The sequence below is a fragment of the Mastacembelus armatus genome, unplaced genomic scaffold, assembly GCF_900324485.2.
Source record: "Mastacembelus armatus unplaced genomic scaffold, fMasArm1.2, whole genome shotgun sequence".
NCBI classification, from domain to species: Eukaryota; Metazoa; Chordata; class Actinopteri; order Synbranchiformes; family Mastacembelidae; genus Mastacembelus; species Mastacembelus armatus.
In genome coordinates, this window is record NW_022872853.1 from 73,780 (window position 1) to 94,297 (window position 20,518).

At 44.6% G+C, this 20,518-nt stretch overlaps 2 protein-coding genes and 1 long non-coding RNA gene across 11 annotated transcripts; 1 reads left to right on the top strand and 2 right to left on the bottom strand.

Annotated features, from left to right (window-relative positions):
- Positions 1-633: 633 nt before the first annotated feature.
- Positions 634-6,485, bottom strand: LOC113131199 (ankyrin repeat and SOCS box protein 2-like). Of its 2 annotated transcripts, none has more exons than XM_026308220.1 (9): positions 6,349-6,485; positions 5,197-5,556; positions 4,616-4,785; positions 3,414-3,569; positions 2,947-3,192; positions 2,648-2,819; positions 1,816-2,386; positions 1,586-1,739; positions 634-1,117 (listed from the first exon to the last, which is right to left on the bottom strand). In XM_026308220.1, the coding sequence occupies exons 2-9, from the start codon at positions 5,544-5,546 to the stop codon at positions 972-974; spliced, it is 1,965 nt and encodes a 654-aa protein (XP_026164005.1). In that variant the 5' UTR covers positions 5,547-5,556; positions 6,349-6,485; the 3' UTR covers positions 634-971. The 2 variants fall into 2 exon arrangements, with proteins under 2 accessions (XP_026164005.1, XP_026164006.1); XM_026308221.1 differs by having other exon boundaries at positions 5,197-5,579; positions 6,349-6,482.
- A 1,225-nt stretch (positions 6,486-7,710) lies between these two features.
- Positions 7,711-20,367, top strand: ppp4r4 (protein phosphatase 4, regulatory subunit 4). Of its 7 annotated transcripts, none has more exons than XM_033325094.1 (25): positions 7,711-7,846; positions 10,150-10,223; positions 11,062-11,164; positions 11,292-11,439; positions 11,627-11,700; positions 11,851-11,957; positions 12,073-12,180; positions 12,977-13,098; positions 13,178-13,297; positions 15,285-15,427; positions 15,521-15,640; positions 16,028-16,105; positions 16,390-16,473; positions 16,552-16,725; positions 16,818-16,971; positions 17,143-17,290; positions 17,374-17,518; positions 17,691-17,729; positions 17,807-17,878; positions 17,953-18,016; positions 18,166-18,240; positions 18,375-18,465; positions 19,076-19,137; positions 19,235-19,616; positions 20,116-20,367. In XM_033325094.1, exons 1-25 carry the CDS (start codon positions 7,739-7,741, stop codon positions 20,159-20,161), a joined length of 2,841 nt encoding a protein of 946 aa, XP_033180985.1. In that variant the 5' UTR covers positions 7,711-7,738; the 3' UTR covers positions 20,162-20,367. The 7 variants fall into 7 exon arrangements, 6 of the variants coding, with proteins under 6 accessions (XP_033180985.1, XP_026163998.1, XP_026163997.1 ...); XM_026308213.2 differs by having other exon boundaries at positions 17,959-18,016; XM_026308212.2 differs by having other exon boundaries at positions 17,813-17,878.
- LOC113131203 (uncharacterized) lies at positions 11,335-17,958 on the bottom strand. Of its 2 annotated transcripts, none has more exons than XR_003295763.1 (3): positions 17,835-17,958; positions 11,543-11,673; positions 11,335-11,449 (listed from the first exon to the last, which is right to left on the bottom strand). It is a non-coding gene; the product is annotated as an uncharacterized LOC113131203 (long non-coding RNA). The 2 variants fall into 2 exon arrangements; XR_003295764.1 differs by lacking the exon at positions 17,835-17,958 and adding an exon at positions 12,936-13,115.
- Positions 20,368-20,518: the final 151 nt, after the last annotated feature.

Sequence of the window (20,518 nt, forward strand, 5' to 3'; positions counted from 1 at the left end):
ATCCCTAGGTCCAGCTCCAGGCTTAATAATTTCTCCTTCTTGATTTATTTCCAGATCTGTCCTATGTTAGTTCCAGTCCTGCTCACGAATAATCCTTCATCCCTCCATGTCTGTCCTGGTGTGAGATCTATGTCAAGGTTATCTCTGGTGTTCTGGGTCTAAGAGATATCACAGATCTAGTCTTGGATCTGTTCAGACTCCGGTTGACATGTAACTTATTTTGGTGTTATTTGGTGTTTCCTATTTATAAACTGTCAAAGGTTTATCAAATACTTTTCCAAATTTACCCCAAGAAAGTAGATCCCAGCTCTGTTTTGGTTTAATCCCAGGTTTCAGGTGCATCAAATTGAGACCAGGTCTTCTTGCTCCCTCTTACAGAAACCAAAAAATCAGGTCAACTATTCTGTCCCTAGTTAAACTCAGACTAATTAACCTGTGTGTGTGTTAATTTTAGCTGCAGTTGCAGAGTAAAAGTCAGACAACAAGGTCAGGCCTGAGTTAAATAAAGACATTTAAAGGGGACACCACAGAGTGGTAATTGATTACATTTACTATAGACCTGTACTTCAATGGCCTTTCTACACACTTAATACTGGACTACTTCTTCATATACAGATTATACTGCTAGTCCTATTTATCAATAAGATATTTATTTACAGTTTATAGCACATTCACTTGAGTGATCTAAAAGTAATTTAACTACAACAAATCAGTGCAGCAATAAGAATTCAGAGTGACGGTCATTGCTGTTTCAGTTTGAGCAAATAGCCAATTATCTGAATTTACAGTGAAAGTTTTACTTTGCATCATCCAGGTTTAACAAATCACACTTCATACTGTTTCCAAAATAACAAATTAGCTGACTAAAAATGAACATGATTACTTTGTCCTCATATGAGCAGGTTAGTCTGAATTACATAGGCCATATTTGAAAAACAGGCCTCAGGAGTCTTAAGGTAACTTGGGTGGCTTCAGGTGAAAGAGCAGTGGATGTCATAGTGCAGGAAGCGGATAAGTCTGTCAGGAAGGGGTAAACTGTGGAGGACCTTTAGTCGTTGGACTCCAACCAGACGTCTGATCTTCAGCCTGCAGAGCTGCATCAGGGGATGAGGAGGACCTGGACCACAAACAGATAAAGGACAGAAACACAGAACCTTTGTAGGAAATCAGTCTTTGTTTCTGGGAATCTATAAACCCAGGTACCTCTACAGAACACAAAAACCTTTTTAGAATAGAACCTTGTCCAGAATCTGAAAGACTATTTTTTGGAGCCCTCAAGTCTTTTTAGAATTTAAGAAACATATCTAGGTCCCAGCCATGAACTCTAAGCTCCACCAATCCATGGCTACCATTGCTATGACAAAAGTCTCCAGTCTGACCACAGACGGGAGATAAAGATGGACGACGTGGCATCACTTCCTGTCACTGTGCAAAACCAAAACCAAGTGATAATATCAACACAAATCAGCTTTGGGGAAAATGTGTTTAATTTGTACTTTGAATAATCACTCCTGGGATTGCAGCAACCATCTTTGTTTACAGTCTGTGGTGTGACATGTCTTTTAGTGTTGGTTTTGTTCCTTACAAGCTTTCAGTTTGATCTGCGCCCAGTCGCTGCGACTCTCCAGAACCTCCAGCAGCCGAGAGCAGAGACAGACGTGGCTGACATAATCCAAAAGCACTGAGATGATCGGACCGGCGACAGCACAGAAAGACGAGCTGGAGATGATCTCACAGAACTGAAAGAAGATAGAGGACATTTGTTATCCCACATATGGACACGCGCTGATTTGTACCCTGCACTACTGGACTCACCTGAATACAGTGTGGTGGTGGCACATCTCTGCTGACCTGCATTTCTTCAATGAGATGATGTGATGTGGCGACTGCTGGGTGTGGTTCGTGGCCATACAGGCAGTCAAAGCAAGACTGGGCTTCGCAGCCGTTGTCCAGAAGCAGTTTGAGCATGGGCAGAGACTCCATGCTGAACAGGATGGCAGATGGGAACGAGGATGACTGTGTGGAGATTTGAGCATTAACGTTGGCACCGTACCTCAGCAGCAGTGTTGCCATGTCCATCCAGCAGAGTCGTACGGCAATGAGCAACGAGTTGAAGACGTCTAGACTGGGGTTGGCTCCAGCTTCCAAAAGCATCTCAGCAGCCTCCAGGTTCCCGTTGTAGACAGAGAAGTAGAGTGCTGTGCTCCGCCGGTCTTCATACATTCTGGAGCGATCCTCAGACAGTTTGGCATTGACATTGAAGCCAGATTTGATCAGCAGCTCCAAGATGTCATCCCTGTTCCTTTCCGCAGCAATATGCAGAGGACTGATGCCACACTGCTGGATTTTGACCCTGCTGGTGACTGGAATTAGCACTGACACAATTCTGAAAACACAAAAGAAAAAAATTAGGATTCATCATGCTTGTTTTAAAGCAAGTATATCTTTATACCACCAAGACACACAGCAGGCTGACTGCAAACTCTTCTGTGTTATTGCACCAAAAAAAAACATTTCCAGAGACAACTTTGAGACCTCAGCCTTCCTTTTAGGATCTTTAAGCCAGCTGTGAAACACAGAACAGCTGCTGGTGATGTAAAGCTTTGAGTTTCAGACTCATACAGTCAGATCTCTGAGAGGTTCAGACCGTGTGTGATTGTTCTGAACAGCTACATGAAGAGGCAGCAGACCAGACTTTGTAGACCGGTTAGCATCAGCTTTAAGAGAGAGCAGTGCCTCCACAGCTGAAACATGACCGTTCTTCGTTGCTTCATAGAGCGGTGAGGCTCCATCTCCTGCCTGTCCATTTATATCCGCACCTGGTACACAAAAAACCTTTAAAATCATCTTACATCTGTGTGGCCATTCACATCTGGATTGGATCAACATAAAAACATTTTAACATCGGCCCCTCATAGACAGTATAGGTTTGTTTGCAGGACTGACCTTTCTTAGCAAGCAGGTGGATGAGGTTGGCATGTCCGTGCTGGGCAGCAACGAAGAGTGGTTGGATGCTATAAATGTTTTTGGTTTGTAGCTTGCCTCCAGCCTCCAGCAACAGCCTACAGAGCTTTAGTTGTCCATGCCTGCAGGCTTCATGAAGGGGACTTCCTCCCTGCCTGCAGGAGCGATTTACCTGGGCTCCAGATTGCAGCAGGAGGTCCACTATTGCTTCATTCGGATTCTCACAGGCTAAAACACACAAACAATTAAAACAAGTGAACCTTTGTAGACCATCAGAAATTTGATTAAACTATTTCTAATATTATCCACTGCAATATTCATTTAACCTGTTTGACCAAACAAAGCCTTGCAATTCTGTCACTGTACACTATTTTAATCCCTGGTTTCTCTTTACAGCAGTACCATCACTGTATCTTTCACCAGCTCTGAGATGTCTGCTGCAATGTCACCTGTAAATAGTGGCGTTTCTCCATCTTTGTTGGCAATACTTGGGTTGGCTCCATGCTTCAGGAGAAAGTCAACACAAGAAACGTGTCCTTGACTGGCCGCCAGCAGCAGAGCAGTCTGATTCTTCAAAGTACATGTGTTCACAGAGTCAGGATGAGCTGAGGACAGAGGTCAACAGATCAAACTGCCTGTGTTTGACTCCCATGTCCTGCTTTTAATTATGCCTTGTTACAAATTTGGTCTTAGTTTCACATTCATAGAAACATACCTATCAAATACATATATAGCAAACCAGAATAAATTTATTATTTTTTTAAATACATGTACCCACTACTGAAAAACATTTTATTTACAGTACTAGTGCAAAGTCTGAGGTTCCCTCAGTTTTCAGCTGTTATAAAAGTGTGTGTAGTTTCCTGTGATGTTAAAGCAGAAAAACATTTGCAGGTGAAAACTCTCCAGTTTTCTGTAAATGTGATGTGAATGTTGGATCCTCCAGCAGCCTCACACCTTGTGGCTGACTCTAATGTTGTTGGCAAACACAGCTCTGTAGTTGCTGCACCCATAGGAAGCATCACTGCATCTCTGACATTTCACGTCACTTTCTGCTTTTCCCTCTGACACTTTACCACTTTGCTTCAACCCTGGACCTGAGCTGTTTACATGTCAGTGACAACTAAAGAAACTGAGATAGAAACAGCACATGAGATAAGGTTTAAGTCAAAACATTAAGTGAAGCTGAAGATATGGTTAAAGACAAAGAATTTAAGTATATACAAAAATATAAGTGATAAATTTAGCTAGAAGGTTTAATGCAAGTTGAAGAATTGAAAGCAAAAAGTGAAACCTTAAGTGTATGAACTGTATGATGGTGTCAGCTGAAGTGTCATCTCGAGTGGACGGACTAAAACCAGGTTGACTCTCATTGAAGGAAGAAGATGAAAAATTTTCAATTGCCATTTAAAGAGAACTTCAGAAGAAAACAGTTTCATCATTATACCAGTGAATTTTTCAACAATAACAGCAACTCAACATCAGTCATATACACAGAAAATAAAACAATTCAGTATAGATCTCTGTGGGACATTATGTAACATTTGTTAATTACAGATTAGGTCGGGCCTATAAATCAGACATGAACAGATATAACATGAAAAACAAAACGCTCATAGACTGTCCTCCAAACTTCAGCAGCATCACTCACCTCTGACAAGGATCCTGACACACTGCAGCTGCCCATGATAAGCAGCTTCATGAAGAGCGATCCAGCCTTCATTGTTGGACTCCACCAGACTGCTAGACCTCTGTCTGACCAAATCCATCAAAGCCTCAGCATCTCCATTTAAGATCAGAGTCTGTAAAGGACTGATCTCCCTGAGTTGAGAAGAGAAACACTGACTGTGAAGACCAGAAACTGAGACAGAAAACAGACATTTACAAAACGCAACAGCTAGAAAACAATGCAAAAACACGTGGATTAGGACTAGTGCTAGGAACATGAACTCTCAGTGAGGTGAGGGGCACTACCTGGGGAAATGTAGGGAGTGAATGCAGGAGACTACATAGCTGATTATTCTCTGCCTGAGAACAACACAAGAGATAATGGTTTGTGTGCTCTGACAAAGACCAGAGACTTAGTCTGGTTGGATATTTGATTACAGGCTAGTTTCTGATAGTTTTTTGTGTACAGTGTTTCAGTCTTTACTTTCTGGTTTTGGGTATTCGCTGTTTTTAGCTGCTTGCTGTTTACTTCCTCTTCAAACTGTTGTATCTGGGCTGCCTTACCTCTTCAAAGGTTTGTAAAGGAACCGAGATAGGGCTCTTGGGGGGTTTGCAGAGTTTGGGATGTCTGTGGGCTCTGAAGGTGGAGTTTGGGATGGAGGGACGTAGTACAAGTGTCTGGGGGGGCTACGATTTCTCCATCTGGGGTTTAGGGTTGTTTGGGTTGGGGCATCAGGGTAAGGACAGGTAGAAAGTGATGCTACTGCCGCTGGTGATGACGACGATGCACTCTGATCAGAGTGTAAAGGAAAGTGCTTGTCAGTGAGGCTCCTCTCTACAGCGATTTGAAGCAGCTCCTCATCAGACAGGTGCGTGTACACACTGTAGTCAGACAGATTCTCACAAACCGCCATGCTGGATCAGCTGTTCAGAAAAGGATCCATTATCTTGGTGAAAAATGAAAGAAGTGCTAGTAATTGAATTAAAACTCAGCAGAAGTCTGGGCCCCATTAAATCCTCAGCACCCGGGATAAACAGCTGCTCTCCCTGTAAACAACCACAGCTCATTTCCCTTGACCTCTTTAGATTTTGGCTCAAGCTGCTGACAAATGTGGATCTGTGACGGTGACTAGAAGCCTCGTAGGTCAGCGGTGTTCTTTTCTCTGTCCCAAAGCCAAAATATTCAAACACACTGAGCTGTTCATCTGATCTGCAAAAGCCTCAGAACACAAACTGAACTGAATTTGACCAACTAAAACATCAACAAATATCAGCTTATAAAATCATATATCAGTTTATATCCTGCTGCTTCATCTGACTTTAATCAGTTTTACCTTTGAGCTTATTGGTCTCTCCACTTGACATAAGCTAAAACACCCCTGACACCCAAACCTGACCTCCACAAAATACAAAAACAATATGTTTTTATATAATATACATAAATTTGTTATGTTTTGTTTTACCAAAACTAAAAAACAAGATCACCTAAAACATCACAACATAAAATATTAAAATTTAACATAAGACAATGATTTGATTTTAATCAACACATAAAACAATATGTTCTTTATTTAACAACACACACTCTAAAGACCGTACAACATTATATGTGTGTATTATTTTTATAGCATAGAGCTCATCACACACCAGAGATTACTCAAAAATGCAAAGGGCTTGTTAGGGACCAGGAAGCAGCTAAACAGTCTGGAGTCCTACCTGTGCAGTTTCCAGCAGAATCCCAGTGTTTCCGTGTCGGAGCAGCAGCTGTGAGTCCGGACCTGCTCCCGCACCCGAATCTGCGTGTTGGTTTGACGGTGTAGAACAACGGCGCAGACTCTGCTGGCTCCACGTCAAACAGCGAGAAACGTCCTGCTTCTTTCAGACGGTTGTTTGTGACACGTTGAGGTACAATCAGAGCAGGACAGTCTCGGTTATTGATGTTTTGAGCTTCTTGTCTATGATGTGGATTTACAACCAGCCGTTTCCATGGAAACCGGTTTAGTTGCTGCAGTGCGGGGCGTTAGCCTCCAGCTAGCCAACCCCGCACTGCTCATCACCCGATTCTGGTCCGGTTTCAGCCCGGTTCTAGTGAGCGGTGGTTTAGCCTGCAATCTTCAATCTGAGCCACTTCCGCAGCAGGTCAGTCAAACCTGTAAAGACTCGCAAACAGCGTCGGATTTACCTCTGCCTCATCAGTCTCCATCCAGATTTCTGACCATTCTGCCGATGTACATTTGGCTGCAGGAGGCTGAGCAGAGAGAAAACCTTCTTTAATGTGACAGAATGAGCTTTGAGAAAAACGCCAAGAAGGTTTATTCAACTGTTGTACCATTGATCCCCGTGAGGGGGACGTGCTTTAACAAAGACCGATATTAAATTACCACAGTTGTTTGCTGGTGTCAGTACAGGCCGAAATGAGTTAACTGCACAAAACTTTAACATTTCACACATCTCCGAGTGCACATTAGCACAGAAAGCGCTAAATTGTAGTGTTTCAGGTCGGGCTTTTATTTTAGAAACGCGTTTTTCGTGTTTTGGCCGGACGCCGAACTGAAGAGGAAATCGCGAGGATTCGTTTTAATCTCTGGTGTTTCACGGTTCCCAATTCACCGTCTTCTTAATTACTAAAAAAAATTCTGCAGTGCGATTTTTGAGCGGAGTCTAGAGTGACGTTCCCTCACAAAACAGAGAGCAAGTGTACAAGGTCGCTGGAGTAACGGGCATTAAAACGTTATTTTTTTCAACGGAGTCTGGGCTCACGTTGGCTGTGCGTAGGAGCTGCCAGTCTCACCCGAACGAACTGGATATTCACCAGACAGCTGGAGGATTTACTGACACAGTGTCAGTTCGGGCTCACAATGCGCACCGATTAGAAAAGCTGAGGGTGTTTAATTTGTGAAGTGTTTTGCTTTCAATCTAAATTTCTTCAGGGCCCTTATAATATTAGAATTTTGAACAGAGTCTGGCGTGACGCTCCCTCCGCCCGGCAGATCGAGCGAGGACTGACGGTTCCCCTTTCTCCTCACCAGGGATGGTCGCTACCGCGGTCCGCAGCCTGCTCTTCCACTAACCACCAGTACCAAACTGGGCCATTTCCAGTGAGCAGATGTTCTCCAGCAGAATGACTCTGAACCAGCCCAGCCTGCTGTACGGACATCTGGAGGACCTGCAGGAGCTCGCCTTCATCGAGAGGCCGATCCGCAGGAGTCTCAAGGTATTTCCCGGCCGACAGCCTCACGGCCTGACCGAATGCATTAATGCTGACACGCTGAGAACCGGGACATGTGAAGGATGGAGGTGACATGTTGTGAGTCAGTGGGAGGAAGATCAGCAGCCTCCGGGCAGGAGGCAGAGGGGAGACCCGCTCCCTGCGCAGCATGACGCAGTTTCTCTCTGTCTGCAGTCAGACGGGCGAGCAGACATCTTTCAGTGAGACAGGTGGACAGACATCTTTCTGTGAGACAGGTGGACAGACAGATGGGCAGACATCTTTCAGTGAGACAGGTGGAGAGGCAGGTGGGCAGACATCTTTCAGTGAGACGTGTACAAGCAGGTGGCCAGACATCCTTCAGTGAGACAGGTGGAGAGGCAGGTGGGCAGACATCTTTCAGTGAGACAGGTGGGCAGACATCTTTCAGTGAGACGGGTGGGCAGAAATCTTTCAGTGAGACAGGTGGGCAGACATCTTTCTGTGAGACAGGTGGACAGACAGATGGGCAGACATCTTTCAGTGAGACAGGTGGACAGACATCTTTCTGTGAGACAGGTGGGCAGACAGGTGGGCAGACATCTTTCTGTGAGACAGGTGGACAGACAGGTGGGCAGACATCTTTCAGTGAGACAGGTGGGCAGACATATATCAGTGAGACAGGTGGGCAGAAATCTTTCAGTGAGACAGGTGGACAGACAGGTGGGCAGACATCTTTCAGTGAGAGAGGTGGGCAGACATCTTTCTGTGAGACAGGTGGACAGACAGGTGGGCAGACATCTTTCTGTGAGACAGGTGGGCAGACATCTTTCAGTGAGACAGGTGGACAGACAGGTGGGCAGACATCTTTCAGTGAGACAGGTGGGCAGACATCTTTCTGTGAGACAGGTGGACAGACAGGTGGGCAGACATCTTTCTGTGAGACAGGTGGACAGACAGGTGGGCAGACATCTTTCAGTGAGACAGGTGGGCAGACATCTTTCTGTGAGACAGGTGGACAGACAGGTGGGCAGACATCTTTCAGTGAGACAGGTGGGCAGACATCTTTCAGTGAGACAGGTGGGCAGACATCTTTCTGTGAGACAGGTGGACAGACAGGTGGGCAGACATCTTTCAGTGAGAGAGGTGGGCAAACATCTTTCTGTGAGACAGGTGGACAGACAGGTGGGCAGACAGGTGGGCAGACATCTTTCAGTGAGAGAGGTGGGCAAACATCTTTCAGTGAGACAAGTGGGCAGACATCTTTCTGTGAGACAGGTGGGAAGACAGGTGGGCAAACATCTTTCTGTGAGACAGGTGGACAAGCAGGTGGACTGACAGGTGGGCAGACATCTTTCAGTGAGACAGGTGGGCAGACATCTTTCTGTGAGACATCTTTCAGTGAGACATTTGGAAGGCAGTATAATGGCCACTGTCTGTGCTGCAGATCCTTCCTCTGCTCCTTTTTCTTCTATGATTCTTCTGCTCACATTTGAATCTGTGGAGGTGGGGGGTGGGGCCTCAGGATATGGGTGATGACGCGTGGCAGACAGCTCAGCTGGGAGTCTTTTTATAGGAGGAAACCCCCGACATCATGATGACGCAGACACACACCCCCGTATCCTCCAACACACATGCAGTGTGTGTGTGTGTGTGTGTGTGTGTGTGTGTGTGTGTGTGTGTATTACAGCTTAGACACACAGTCGGTCTACTAACACAACACAGTAACCACACTGTTGTAATTGCTGCTTAGAAACCAACCGAAAAGGTAAAGTATAAAGGTTGTATCTGCACATAAAGCATCAGAGAAAACCCGGTGGCTGAAATATCAATAGATTATCAATAGATTACTGACTCATCAGCATCTGCTTCAGGTAGGGCTGTCACTGATTATTTTAGTTATGGATTCATGTGTCGGTTATTTTATGGAGTAATTGACTGGCTTGTCAAATGACAGTAAATAGTGAGAAAGGTATCACATTTACCTAGAGTCCAACATGACACCTGTGTTTATTCCTTTTTTAAACAAACTGACGAACATTTTACTTCCACCTTTGAAGATCTGCTGTTTTTCCTTTGTCTGAAATGGTTGTAAACTGAACAATTTGGGTTTTGCACTGATGATTAACTGATGTGAAAACTGTATATTTTAGCTATTACCGAAAGCATTCTATCTTGTCTGCCTGTTTCATTGTTTTTAGTGTTTCAGTCTCTGCTGTCACTATTTTGATGTTTTAGACCTTGTGAGGACATTTTGTCAGGTCCTCACATGTCCGTAACACAATATTGCTTTGTTCTCTTTAGTTTCTGATTTGTGTGTTTGCTGTCAGACAGCCGAGGAGATTGATCAGCTGACTGTGGATGAAGACCTGAATGACATCGAGAGAGCTGTTTACCTGCTCAGGTGAAGTCTTGATGTTTGACGTGTTTTACATAAGTTCTCAGGCCAAGAGTCACAATCCAGAATAAATAAAACCTAAAACTGAAACGAGCTCTGCCGTAAGAGGTCCCTGGTGGAGGGAAAAGCACTTCAGTCCTTTCTGGTCCTCCACTCATCCTGGGCCAAATTAAACATGAAAGTAATCATCCTGCAGCCTGATCCCAGAGCATCTGAACTAGTTCACTGAAATCATTCAGCGTCTGGACTGAGATTTTGAAACCAGAGACTGAAAACTGGAGGATTTAGTGATCCTGAACTGTAGAGGATCAGTCAAAACATCCATGCATCCATCCATTTTCTATACCCGCTTATTCCTTAACCAGGGTCACAGGGATCAGCTGGAGCCTATCCCAGTTCTCTTTGGGTGAAAGGCAGGGGTCCACCCTGGACAGGTCCCCAGTCCATCACAGGGCCACATAGAGACAAACAACCTCACACACTCACACTCACTCCTATGGGCAATTTAGAGTCACCAATCAACCTGACATACATGTTTTGGATTGTGGGAGGAAACCAGAGGACCTGGAGAAAACCCATGGAAGAACTCAGTCAAAACATGAACTAACAAATTATGCTGGACATGTTTCTGAATACAAAGCTATAAATATAATGTGCAAACAACAGCAGGGTTATGCAGGTAGACGACTGTATTTGTGTTAGACATCTTGGGACTTTTAAATTCAGATCCAAATTCCAAATATGTTTATTTCAAGGTGTCTCTTCTAGAGTCCCGCTGGGTTCAATTGTAGGTCTTTGTGTTTTTGATTGTTACGTCCTGTCACAATTCCTGTGTTGTTGTCAGTGTTGGTCAGGAGGTGCAGAGAGTGAGTGTCATCAGTAACCTGCCAAGTCTCGTTCGCCAGAATCCAGCTGAGACATTTCGACGGGTTGTACCAAAAGTCCGGGTACGTAAGATCGGTCAGAGTGAATGTACTGTTGTCAGCTGTAGGTCGGCAAAGGAGGGCAGTGTTGCAGAGTAACGTCTGGAAATGACAGGTGTGTTGTACAGGTAACCTGCCCTATCTTTGTCAGGAGGTCCTGAATGGATCTGGAGCTGAAATCCAGCTGGCAGCAGCAGCATCATTTTTAACCATCTTACAGGATGACATCATCCTGATTCACACCCATACCTACTCCATCCTGAAGACAGTCCTGCTGCACCTGAACCACAGAGATCCAGGTAGGCACACCTGAATCACAGAAATACAAATAAAGACAATAAATTTAAGTAGTATCATTCAGATTTAGCTGACTTTAATCCAGACATCGGGTTTAAAACATACACCTCAGCCTTACCAATGACTGAGCCACAGGCCCAAAGTGTTTCCTGTCCCTGATGCTGACTTTGACGTGTTTGTTGTTCACAGTGGTGAGCAGTGCCTGGCTGGAGACTCTGCTGTCGGCCATTAATGCTCTGCCCAAGGAGACCATCAAACAAGAGGTAATTAATGGTCAGACAGGAACCGCCTGTTTAAAACAGTGTGCAGTACCAAATGACATCGTCGAAACAATCTGAACAGCTTTATCTTCATACTGTGTTTCTACCCGCCTGGGCACCTCTCTGTGTCTGTCTACCTGTCTGTCTCTCCAGGTGTTGACCCCTCTCCTCTATCAGTCTCAACTGTCTCACCCTCTTCAGGCTCGTCTGGCCAGTTGTCGTATTCTAGGAAAAGTCGCTTGCAAGTTTGATTCTCACATGTGAGCTGCTGCAAAGTAGTTTTCATGTAGTTCATGGTATATATTTCAGTATATTGGGCTTAGGTGTGTCGTCACACCTGGCCTGACACTAACAGCTGTGTTTAATGTGTATTAGAGTGAAGAAGGAGTTGCTGCCATTGGCACGGTCCTTATGTCAGGATGTGGAGTTCGAGGTCCGAGCTTGTATGTGCCGTCAACTGGAGAGCATCGCCAGGGCGACTGGGTACACATTACTAAACACCGACCAGACTCCAACCAAACACCGACCAGACTCCAAACACCGACCAAGCTCAAATCACACACTGACCAGACTCCAACCAGACAGCAACCAAACACCAACCAAACTCAAATCAAACATCGACCAAACACCAATCCACCACCGCCCAAACTCACATCAAACACCGACCAGACTCCAACCAAACACAGATCAGACATCAACCAAACACCAACCAGACTCCAACCAAACTTATATCAAACACTGACCAGACTCCAACCAAGAACCAACCAAACTTATATCAAACACTGATCAGACTCCAACCAAACATCGACCAGACAGCAACCAAACACCAACCAGACTCCAACCAAACACCAACCAGACTCCAACCAAACACCAACCAGACTCCAACCAAACACCAACCAGACTCCAACCAAACACCAACAAGACTCCAACCAAACACCAACCAGACTTCAACTAAACACAGACCAAACTTCAACCAAAAACAAACCAAACTCTAACCAAACACTGACCCAACTCCAACCAAGAACCAACCAAACTTATATCAAACACTGACCAGACTCCAACCAAACACCGACCAGACAGCAACCAAACACCAACCAGACTCCAACCAAACACCAACCAGACTCCAACCAAACACCAACCAGACTCCAACCAAACACCAACCAGACTTCAACTAAACACAGACCAAACTTCAACCAAAAAAAAACCAAACACTGACCCAACTCCAACCAAATACAAACCAAACACCCTGCAGTTGTGCGGTCTCCTATCTGTCCATCAGGGTGGACGACACCAGGACAGAGCTCCTTCCTGAACTGGTGGAGCTTGCTGGAGATGAGCAGAGCAGCGTCCGCCTTGCTGCTTTTGACACCATCATCAACCTGATGGAGATGATTGACAGTGGTGAGTCTGCCTGTGAAAACAGGTAAAGTTGTGCCTTCCAGTCAATAGATGCCACTTTTAAAGCCATCTCCTTTCTCAGATGATAGAATCCATGTGGTGGTTCCTCTGGTAATGTCGGTATGTGAAGAGTCACAAGCGGATGAAGCTGTCATGGTGTCTTTGTCATTCCAGTTTGGGAAGCTCTGCAGTGGACTAACAGGTGAGCCTCACTGATTTCACACAGTAGAAACAGTAAAGTTAGACGCTACTAAAGTTAAAGCAGAGTAAACAATAATAATAATAATAATAATAATAATACTTTTTATTTATAATGCACTTTATATTTGAATCAAATCTCAAAGTGCTACAAATGATTTCAACCCAAAAGCTCTGATAAAAAGATAAGTTTTAAGACCAGTTTTAAAATCATTAACAGTCTGTGGCATCCTCAGATACCCTGGAAGAGCATTCCATAGTCTAGGTGCCACTGAGCAAAAAGCCCGATTTCCCATAGTATGAAGCTTGATCTTTGGAGGTTTCAGAAGATGTCCTGAGACAGAGCGAAGGTTGCGTGTAGATGTATGTGAAGTAATGAGTTCTTTGAGATAGGGAGGGGCATCCCCATAGATGCCCCCGGGGGGGGGGGGGGGGGGGGGGGGGGGTAAGAATGGCAACCTTGTATTCAATCCTGAATGAAACAGGGAGCCAATGAAGAGAGAATAGAGGTAATATGGTCATATTCACCCCAAATACCATATGAGGTTAGATGAAGGCTGGCAGATACTTATGAGACTTTGTGGTAAATTAAGACTAACATTAAGTTTATAAAGGGGCAGCATGGTGGCTGAGTGGTTAGCACTGTTGCCTCACAGCAAGAAGGTCGTGGGTTCGCATCCCGGCCTTTCTGTGTGGAGTTTGCATGTTCTCCCTGTGCTTGCGTGGGTTTACTCCGGGTACTCCGGTTTCCTCCCACAGTCCAAAAACATGCATGTCAGGTTGATTGGTGACTCTAAAATTGCCCGTAGGAGTGAGTGTGAGTGTGTGAGGTTGTCTGTCTTTGTGTGTCTATATGTGGCCCTGCGACAGACTGGTGACCTGTCTAGGGTGTACCCCTGCCTTCCACCCGAGAGAGAGCTGGGATAGGCTCCAGCGGATCCCCGTGACCCTGAACAGGAAAAGCGGGTATAGAAGATGGATGGATGGATGGATGGATGGATTAAGTTTATAAAATAACTTCCTATCCAAACTTGTAACATCATTAATGTCTGTAAACAGCTAGAAAACTAGACAATGTTTTGAGTCATGCTCAAGATAAAGAGACCATTCTGACCATCACCACCTATCCCAAGATTTGAAAGTGGCTCTAAAGATGTGAATTGTCTCTTCCCTGGTGGGGAATGAGCTAGAATGGCCTCTGTGTGCAACACCAGCTCTGGAACCAAACTCTTGAGAGGAGACTGGACTATCCTTTTCTGGAGCTTCCTGGGGTGAAAGGCAATGGGCAGGTGTAGTGATGCTCATGTACCTGCTGTTGAGAGTGTTGTGTTGGCATTTTCATCCGAGAATAAGGTTAATTTTGAGACTGAAGGTCTTAGGCTTTGAATGTTGTGTTTATGCACTGAACAGCCAGAGTATCCAGCCATCTTAGAGTTGTTGAGAAGATGCCACCTGAGGAGTCACCTGAGGATGCCATGATCCTGCAGGGGACTTCAACGGTTGTGTTGCAAAAACCTGCAGAGATGACCTGAATGACCTGCAGAGATCTAGCAGAAGACTTGTTCATAAGAAGCAACATATTTGAATATAAGGTGGTTAATGAGCCTCAACCTGAGGTCAGACATTAACAACCAACTTGTGTTTTTTTTTGACTGCCTTTGTCGCCGTACAGATGCTCAGTCCTGGGGGTCAGGTAGTGCAGACCTGTCACCACCTGGTGGTGAGCTGGATCATGTAGTGGGGGAGGCTGCTGATCAGACCTGTTAAACCCAAAGGTCAGGCTGCTAAAAAAAAAAGAAAAAAGCTCTGGACAACTAAATCTCACATTCAGGAAGACTGATGTGGATTCTGTCCCAATCCTTGTTAATTCGATCAGCTATTTACTCTTGCGGGTCTTCTGAAGTTTCTCCATCCAGCCTACATGTGTTTTATGGTTGTTGTTTATAGCTGTGTGCTCCATGGTATCTATCCTGTGTCATTTTGTGTTCCAGCTTCACTGTCAGATGATCAGAAGGGCCAGCTGCTACAGAGGTTTAAGGCACTGTGTGTTGCTGGTCCGCAGATTGAAGGAAACCAGACGGATGGCAACAATGAGTCAACACTGATCCGCTGTAACTGCTGCTTCAACTTCCCAGTAAAGCCACTCAGATATTCAGCAGAGCTGAAAGAGTTCAGTTACACCTTCAGTCTATCAGATCAAATATAATTTTTTACTATTTCTCTCCAGGCCATGGTGGTGTTTGCTGAGTCGGCCCACTTTCTGTCTGCGCTCTACCCCTCATTCTCTAGTCTTTGTTGTGACCCAGAGGTCAGCGTTCGAAGAAGTGCTGCAGCCAGTTTCCACCAGGTCAGATAAGATTATACTGTGGCAGTACCAGCCTGATGTTTATCGCTTGTCAAAGTCTGAACAGTAGTGAAGCTACACAGGTAAACTTTGTCCTGAGATCACTGAGTCTTTAAAAGGTTCATTCTATGAGGAACAGGACAAAGATGGACAGATGCACAGATATCACCATCTTGTAGTTCTGCTTCTCCTTAAAGAAAACCCAACACAAAGTTTAAGAGAAATAAGATGAAAGAAAGACATTGTTCAGTATTTGAACATTTGAGTTCTCTTGCTGCTGACCTGCAGATCAGAATACAGTGCATGTCTATAGTTTAGAAGAAAATTTGTTTTCTCTAATGTCACATGATGGCTCCTTATCTATTGATTGGCCCTGGCCTCGCCCAGCAGGTGGTGAAGCTGCTGAGTTCAGATGTCCAGGTGGTCCACAAAGAGCTCCTAGCTCTGCTGCAGGATGATGCGCTGGAGGTGAGAGTATGCCAACACTGCTCCACCAATCAGAAGGCAGGAAAAACCTTGTATCGAGGTCATGGTTTGAAAAAACAGTTAACTACGAGTAGTAGTTTTTGTTGCAGTGATTGTTGCTACAGATCTGACTGATAGTTTTGTATTTACTTTTTATTTGTGTGTGCCTGTGTAGTAATACATACCAATTTATTTTGCACACTAACATTTTGTCACCTGAATCAGGTGCTTTTTTTATTTCAGATATTAATTTTATATGCACTAAAGCTCTTATTGTTGTTGCTGAGGTGTTGGATGCGTTGATGACTCACCTGGAAGAGACACTGGAGGTGGTTCTGTCCAAAGGAGAAAACCTGATGCTGGACAACAAGGTGAGAAAGCAAACTTCCAACACTAAAACTAGCATTTCCTACACGTTCTTCTGAGGTTCTCTGTTTCTTCCTTATCAGCTGTCGGAACTGCTGTCAGCTCTGTTGCTGGCGGAGCAGAAGGTCGGCTGTTCTCTGCGTTGGCGGCTGCATGAGAAGCTGCTGCAGCGTTACAGCTGCTTGGCCAGACTACTGTCTGGAGAACTGCTGCACCAGAGCTTCACTCCTCGCATCTTCATCATCCTCACCACTAATGTCAGCACCACAAGACACAACATGGCAAGACATGACACAATAGAACCAGATAAACCAGGTGAACCAACAGTTGACCTCTCCTCTGGTTGCAGAAAGTGTTGCCGGTTCAGAAGGAGGCAGCTCGGACGTTCTGCACGTTTCTCCGTTATAACCGCAGACAGGAGCAGCGTCAGGAGATGATGGAGCGACTGATCCAAGGTCAGAACCCTCTGGTTCTTAAGTCTCAGGTGCACCATGCATTACCAGGTAACTCCAGGTACCTCAGTGTGATGCATGTTAAAAGGATTTTTTGAATCTACTATAAACTCCTGAAAGTTAAGTGACTGCTGCAGCTATGGACAGAAAACTCATTGAACAGACTTTTTACAAGAAGGAGAATAGAACATTGGTTCATTTCAGCATGTTTCTGATTCTTAGATCTGGCTCAGGGTCGGAGCTACTGGAACCGTCTGAGGTTTCTTGACGTTTGTGAAATGGCCACTGAGATTTTCTCCAGAAAATATTTCAATAATCACTTCCTGATCCCAGCACTGGAACTGGTCCATGACCCAGTCGCCAATGTCAGGTAGCTCTATCACCACTCAGACATGTGATATCCAAATTCCTGACATCAGATCTGACACATTTGTCTACCTGTTCACTGGTCAGGTACAAGCTGTGCCAGTTGTTGCCAAGGTTGCGTTCATCACTCCGGCTGCCAGCTGACAAACAACTGCTGCAGCAGCTTGAGTTCTGTGTGCAGAAACTCCTCTGCAGAGAGAAGGACAAGGATGTGGTGGCAACCATCCGCAAGGTAACATCTTCTCTACCAGAAACCACACTTTGTAGTTCTGGTCTCTCTGTAGACTCCACTCTATACTCTAGTCTACAGTAGTTTAAAAAGAACTAGTTTTGCTTGTTGGCCTTGAGGGATGAAAATGATTAATGGTCAAAGATGTATAAACTGTGTTCATTGTGGTTTTCAGACAGTGTTGGAACTGGACAAATTGGATCTCACAGAGCCTGTAAGCAACTGATTTTATAACCCTGAAATATATCACAGTGTTTTCTTTCAATTTTGTGACCTGGTATCTGGTGTCAGTTTCAGAAGAAACAGGAGAGGGACTTACTGGACCAGAAGAAGGAGAAGGAGGAGATTCTGCTTCTAGAGATGGTCAGTCTGAGCCTGCTCATCTTCAGTCCAGTTCACTGTCTGTTTTGTCTAAATGACATTTGCTGTGTTGTCAGGAACAGCTGGAGCGCCAACAGAGTGAAGGCAAACTGAACTCTGAGAAACATACAGAGAGAAAACGTGAGCTAAACCATCTCATTTTGATTTTGCATTAAATAATTGACAGGGGAATGTTTAAATCTGAATTAAAGGGATCTCTGCTTTGCTAGTTTTGGTTAGTGTTCGGAGTTTATTGATTTGAGTTTGTCTCTAAACTATCTTTCCATCAGGAAGAGACAGTAAAACCAATCTATCTGCAACCAAATCCATGTCTGTGTCTTCATCTGGGGCTGCCTTGTCCTCTGGTAATATGTATGAAATCAGCTTTATTTAGCTCAGAACCCATGTGGTAGTAATTTAAGGTCGTTCAGGATGAGATATAACATCAGTTTAGAATATGGAGGCAAAGATTATACTGATGATTTTTCTTCCTCTTAAGGTAAAGAGATGAGAAAGGCTAAACTGTCGCGGAGCAGATCCCTCAGCAGTCAACCGACAACATCCAAACCTGCCAACTCAGACCGACCTCTGTAAGACCTATCAGACTTCCTTCCCTTTAAACTGTTACTTAACACCAACCACAAGTTTTGGTATCTCAGGGTCTTGTTTAGGGTTGAGGGTGAACTGCAGGATGCTGCTTTATTCATTGTGGCTGGTTTGTGTCCACTTCTTGTCAACCTAGACCCTTGTCCTGAGTTCTAACAAACCTTTCATCCACTGTAATGACATTAAGCATGCTGCATGCACTTTAAGACCTTGGTTTGTCATGTCACCACTGTGCAAGACCCATTCAACAATAGCAATGACATCTACAACAGCCACCAGCTTGTCCGAGTCCAAAAGAGACCTAAGTGGCTCATCCATCTAAATGAAACATGACAGCAGTCTTGGAGCAGAGAGGACATTGCTGCTTCTACTTACTCACTACTGACATCTGGTGGTAGAAGGTCTGGTCCTGCAGTAGTGATGTAGACCTACTCAGGTTGTGGTCAGTGCACTCTGACATCACTGGTGGGTCTGGTTAGAGGGACAACCTAAAACTTGGTGCTATGTTATTATAGAACTTTATCAACATGGTTGTTCAAACATGGAGCAAAACAAGGCGTTCCTAATGTTCTGTTTTCTGGTTTTGTGTTTCAGGAAGAGTAAAGAACTGAGCAGTACATCAGGAGGTGGGAAAGCCTCCATGTTACAGAGCAAAGGTAGCACCTCCTCACCTACACCAAATCATTAACAAAGATGAGGTATCAGTTCTCAGAGCTGTTGGACTGTCACTCCATGTCTTCCTGTCTTTTTTAGAGGACTCATTGAGGACTGCCCACTTCACCATGGCAACCCAGTCCACATCCTCTATGCCAGTCCTGATCCGCAGCAACACCACCAGCCTCCTGGACAGAACTAGTACACTGGACCACAGGGGCAGCACCCAAGACCAGAGAGACCACAGAACCAGTAACATAGACCACAGAAACAATACGATGGATCAGAGAACCAGTACAACTGACTATAGGACCAATGCTATTGACCAGAGAGACCACAGAACCAGTACTTTGGACAACAGAGATCACCGAACTAGTACCATAGAGCAGAGAGACCAGAGGACCACTGCCTTGGACCAGCGCAGTAAAACGATGGACAGAGGGTGCGGGGTTAAGGACAGCCAGTCCAGAAAACTGTCGATGTGAGTTCAAACTAAAATATTCTGCTGATAGAACCCTCACATGGTTTTCAAGTTTCTAATCCCAAATTCCCCAGACAAGGTGCAGGCATAACCCCAAATATAGTTCTAACAATTTTCAACCAATCACAGACATTTGCATGAATCAACACTTGTCACCTGAGGAAACTGGTCTCAGGTGACCCTGAATCCCTCCCACCACTAAACTACCTGGATTAATTTAATAAATTTAAGCGCTGATGTGGACTCAAAGCCACATCAGCTTGTCCAGCTGAACCTGGTTATGAGCTGGTTTAGCCCTAATCTTAATCAACACTAGTCTAACACATTTCAGGTCTGAAATTGTTGATGTCCAGGTTTATTTCTTATATAATTCAGTCATTTCACATGCTGTATTTTAGCTTAAACCTGGTTTAGCTTTGGTCTGAAACAAGACTCAGATTTATCTTGTAAAACTTTATGGTTTCAGTTGTTACAAATTGTTTGTTTTTTTAATTGACAGAAACAGAAAGTCGAACTCTTTCAGCGTCCAGTCAGGAAGAGACTGAAGATGATGATTTCATCATACTTCCACCAGGCCATCAGCCAATCAGGGAACGGTTTTAGGACATTACCAGAACTCAACACGATATCATCTCTGCCTTACAGCAACTGAGACAGTAGAGTACTATTTCTATTTGTATCGACTGTGCACTGTGTATTCTAATGTTTCATCCTGTTGGCTGATTGGTTCAGTAAACTTCACACATGCAAACTGCTGCTGTGTCCTTATTGACTTTCAGCTGCTGATATTAGTTGGAAAAATGCAGAAGATAATCTGAAGTTATCTTCTGTGTGTTGATTGGACAGAAACGTTGCAGTGAGGTTTGATGTCACATGTTGTGTAGGGGGGCCGCAGAGATACA

Coding starts and splice junctions, on each gene's coding strand:
- LOC113131199 (XM_026308220.1), bottom strand. CDS start 5,546: ATGGCGGTTTGTGAGAATCTGTCTGACTACAGTGTGTACACGCACCTG. Junction 3,570..4,615: donor TGTCAGGATCCTTGTCAGAG/GTGAGTGATGCT, acceptor CTCTGTCCTCAG/CTCATCCTGACTCTGTGAAC. Junction 1,118..1,585: donor GCAGATCAAACTGAAAGCTT/GTAAGGAACAAA, acceptor TTTGTGGTCCAG/GTCCTCCTCATCCCCTGATG.
- ppp4r4 (XM_033325094.1), top strand. CDS start 7,739: ATGTTCTCCAGCAGAATGACTCTGAACCAGCCCAGCCTGCTGTACGGA. Junction 16,106..16,389: donor TGCAGGATGATGCGCTGGAG/GTGAGAGTATGC, acceptor GTTGTTGCTGAG/GTGTTGGATGCGTTGATGAC. Junction 17,291..17,373: donor GACCCAGTCGCCAATGTCAG/GTAGCTCTATCA, acceptor TTCACTGGTCAG/GTACAAGCTGTGCCAGTTGT.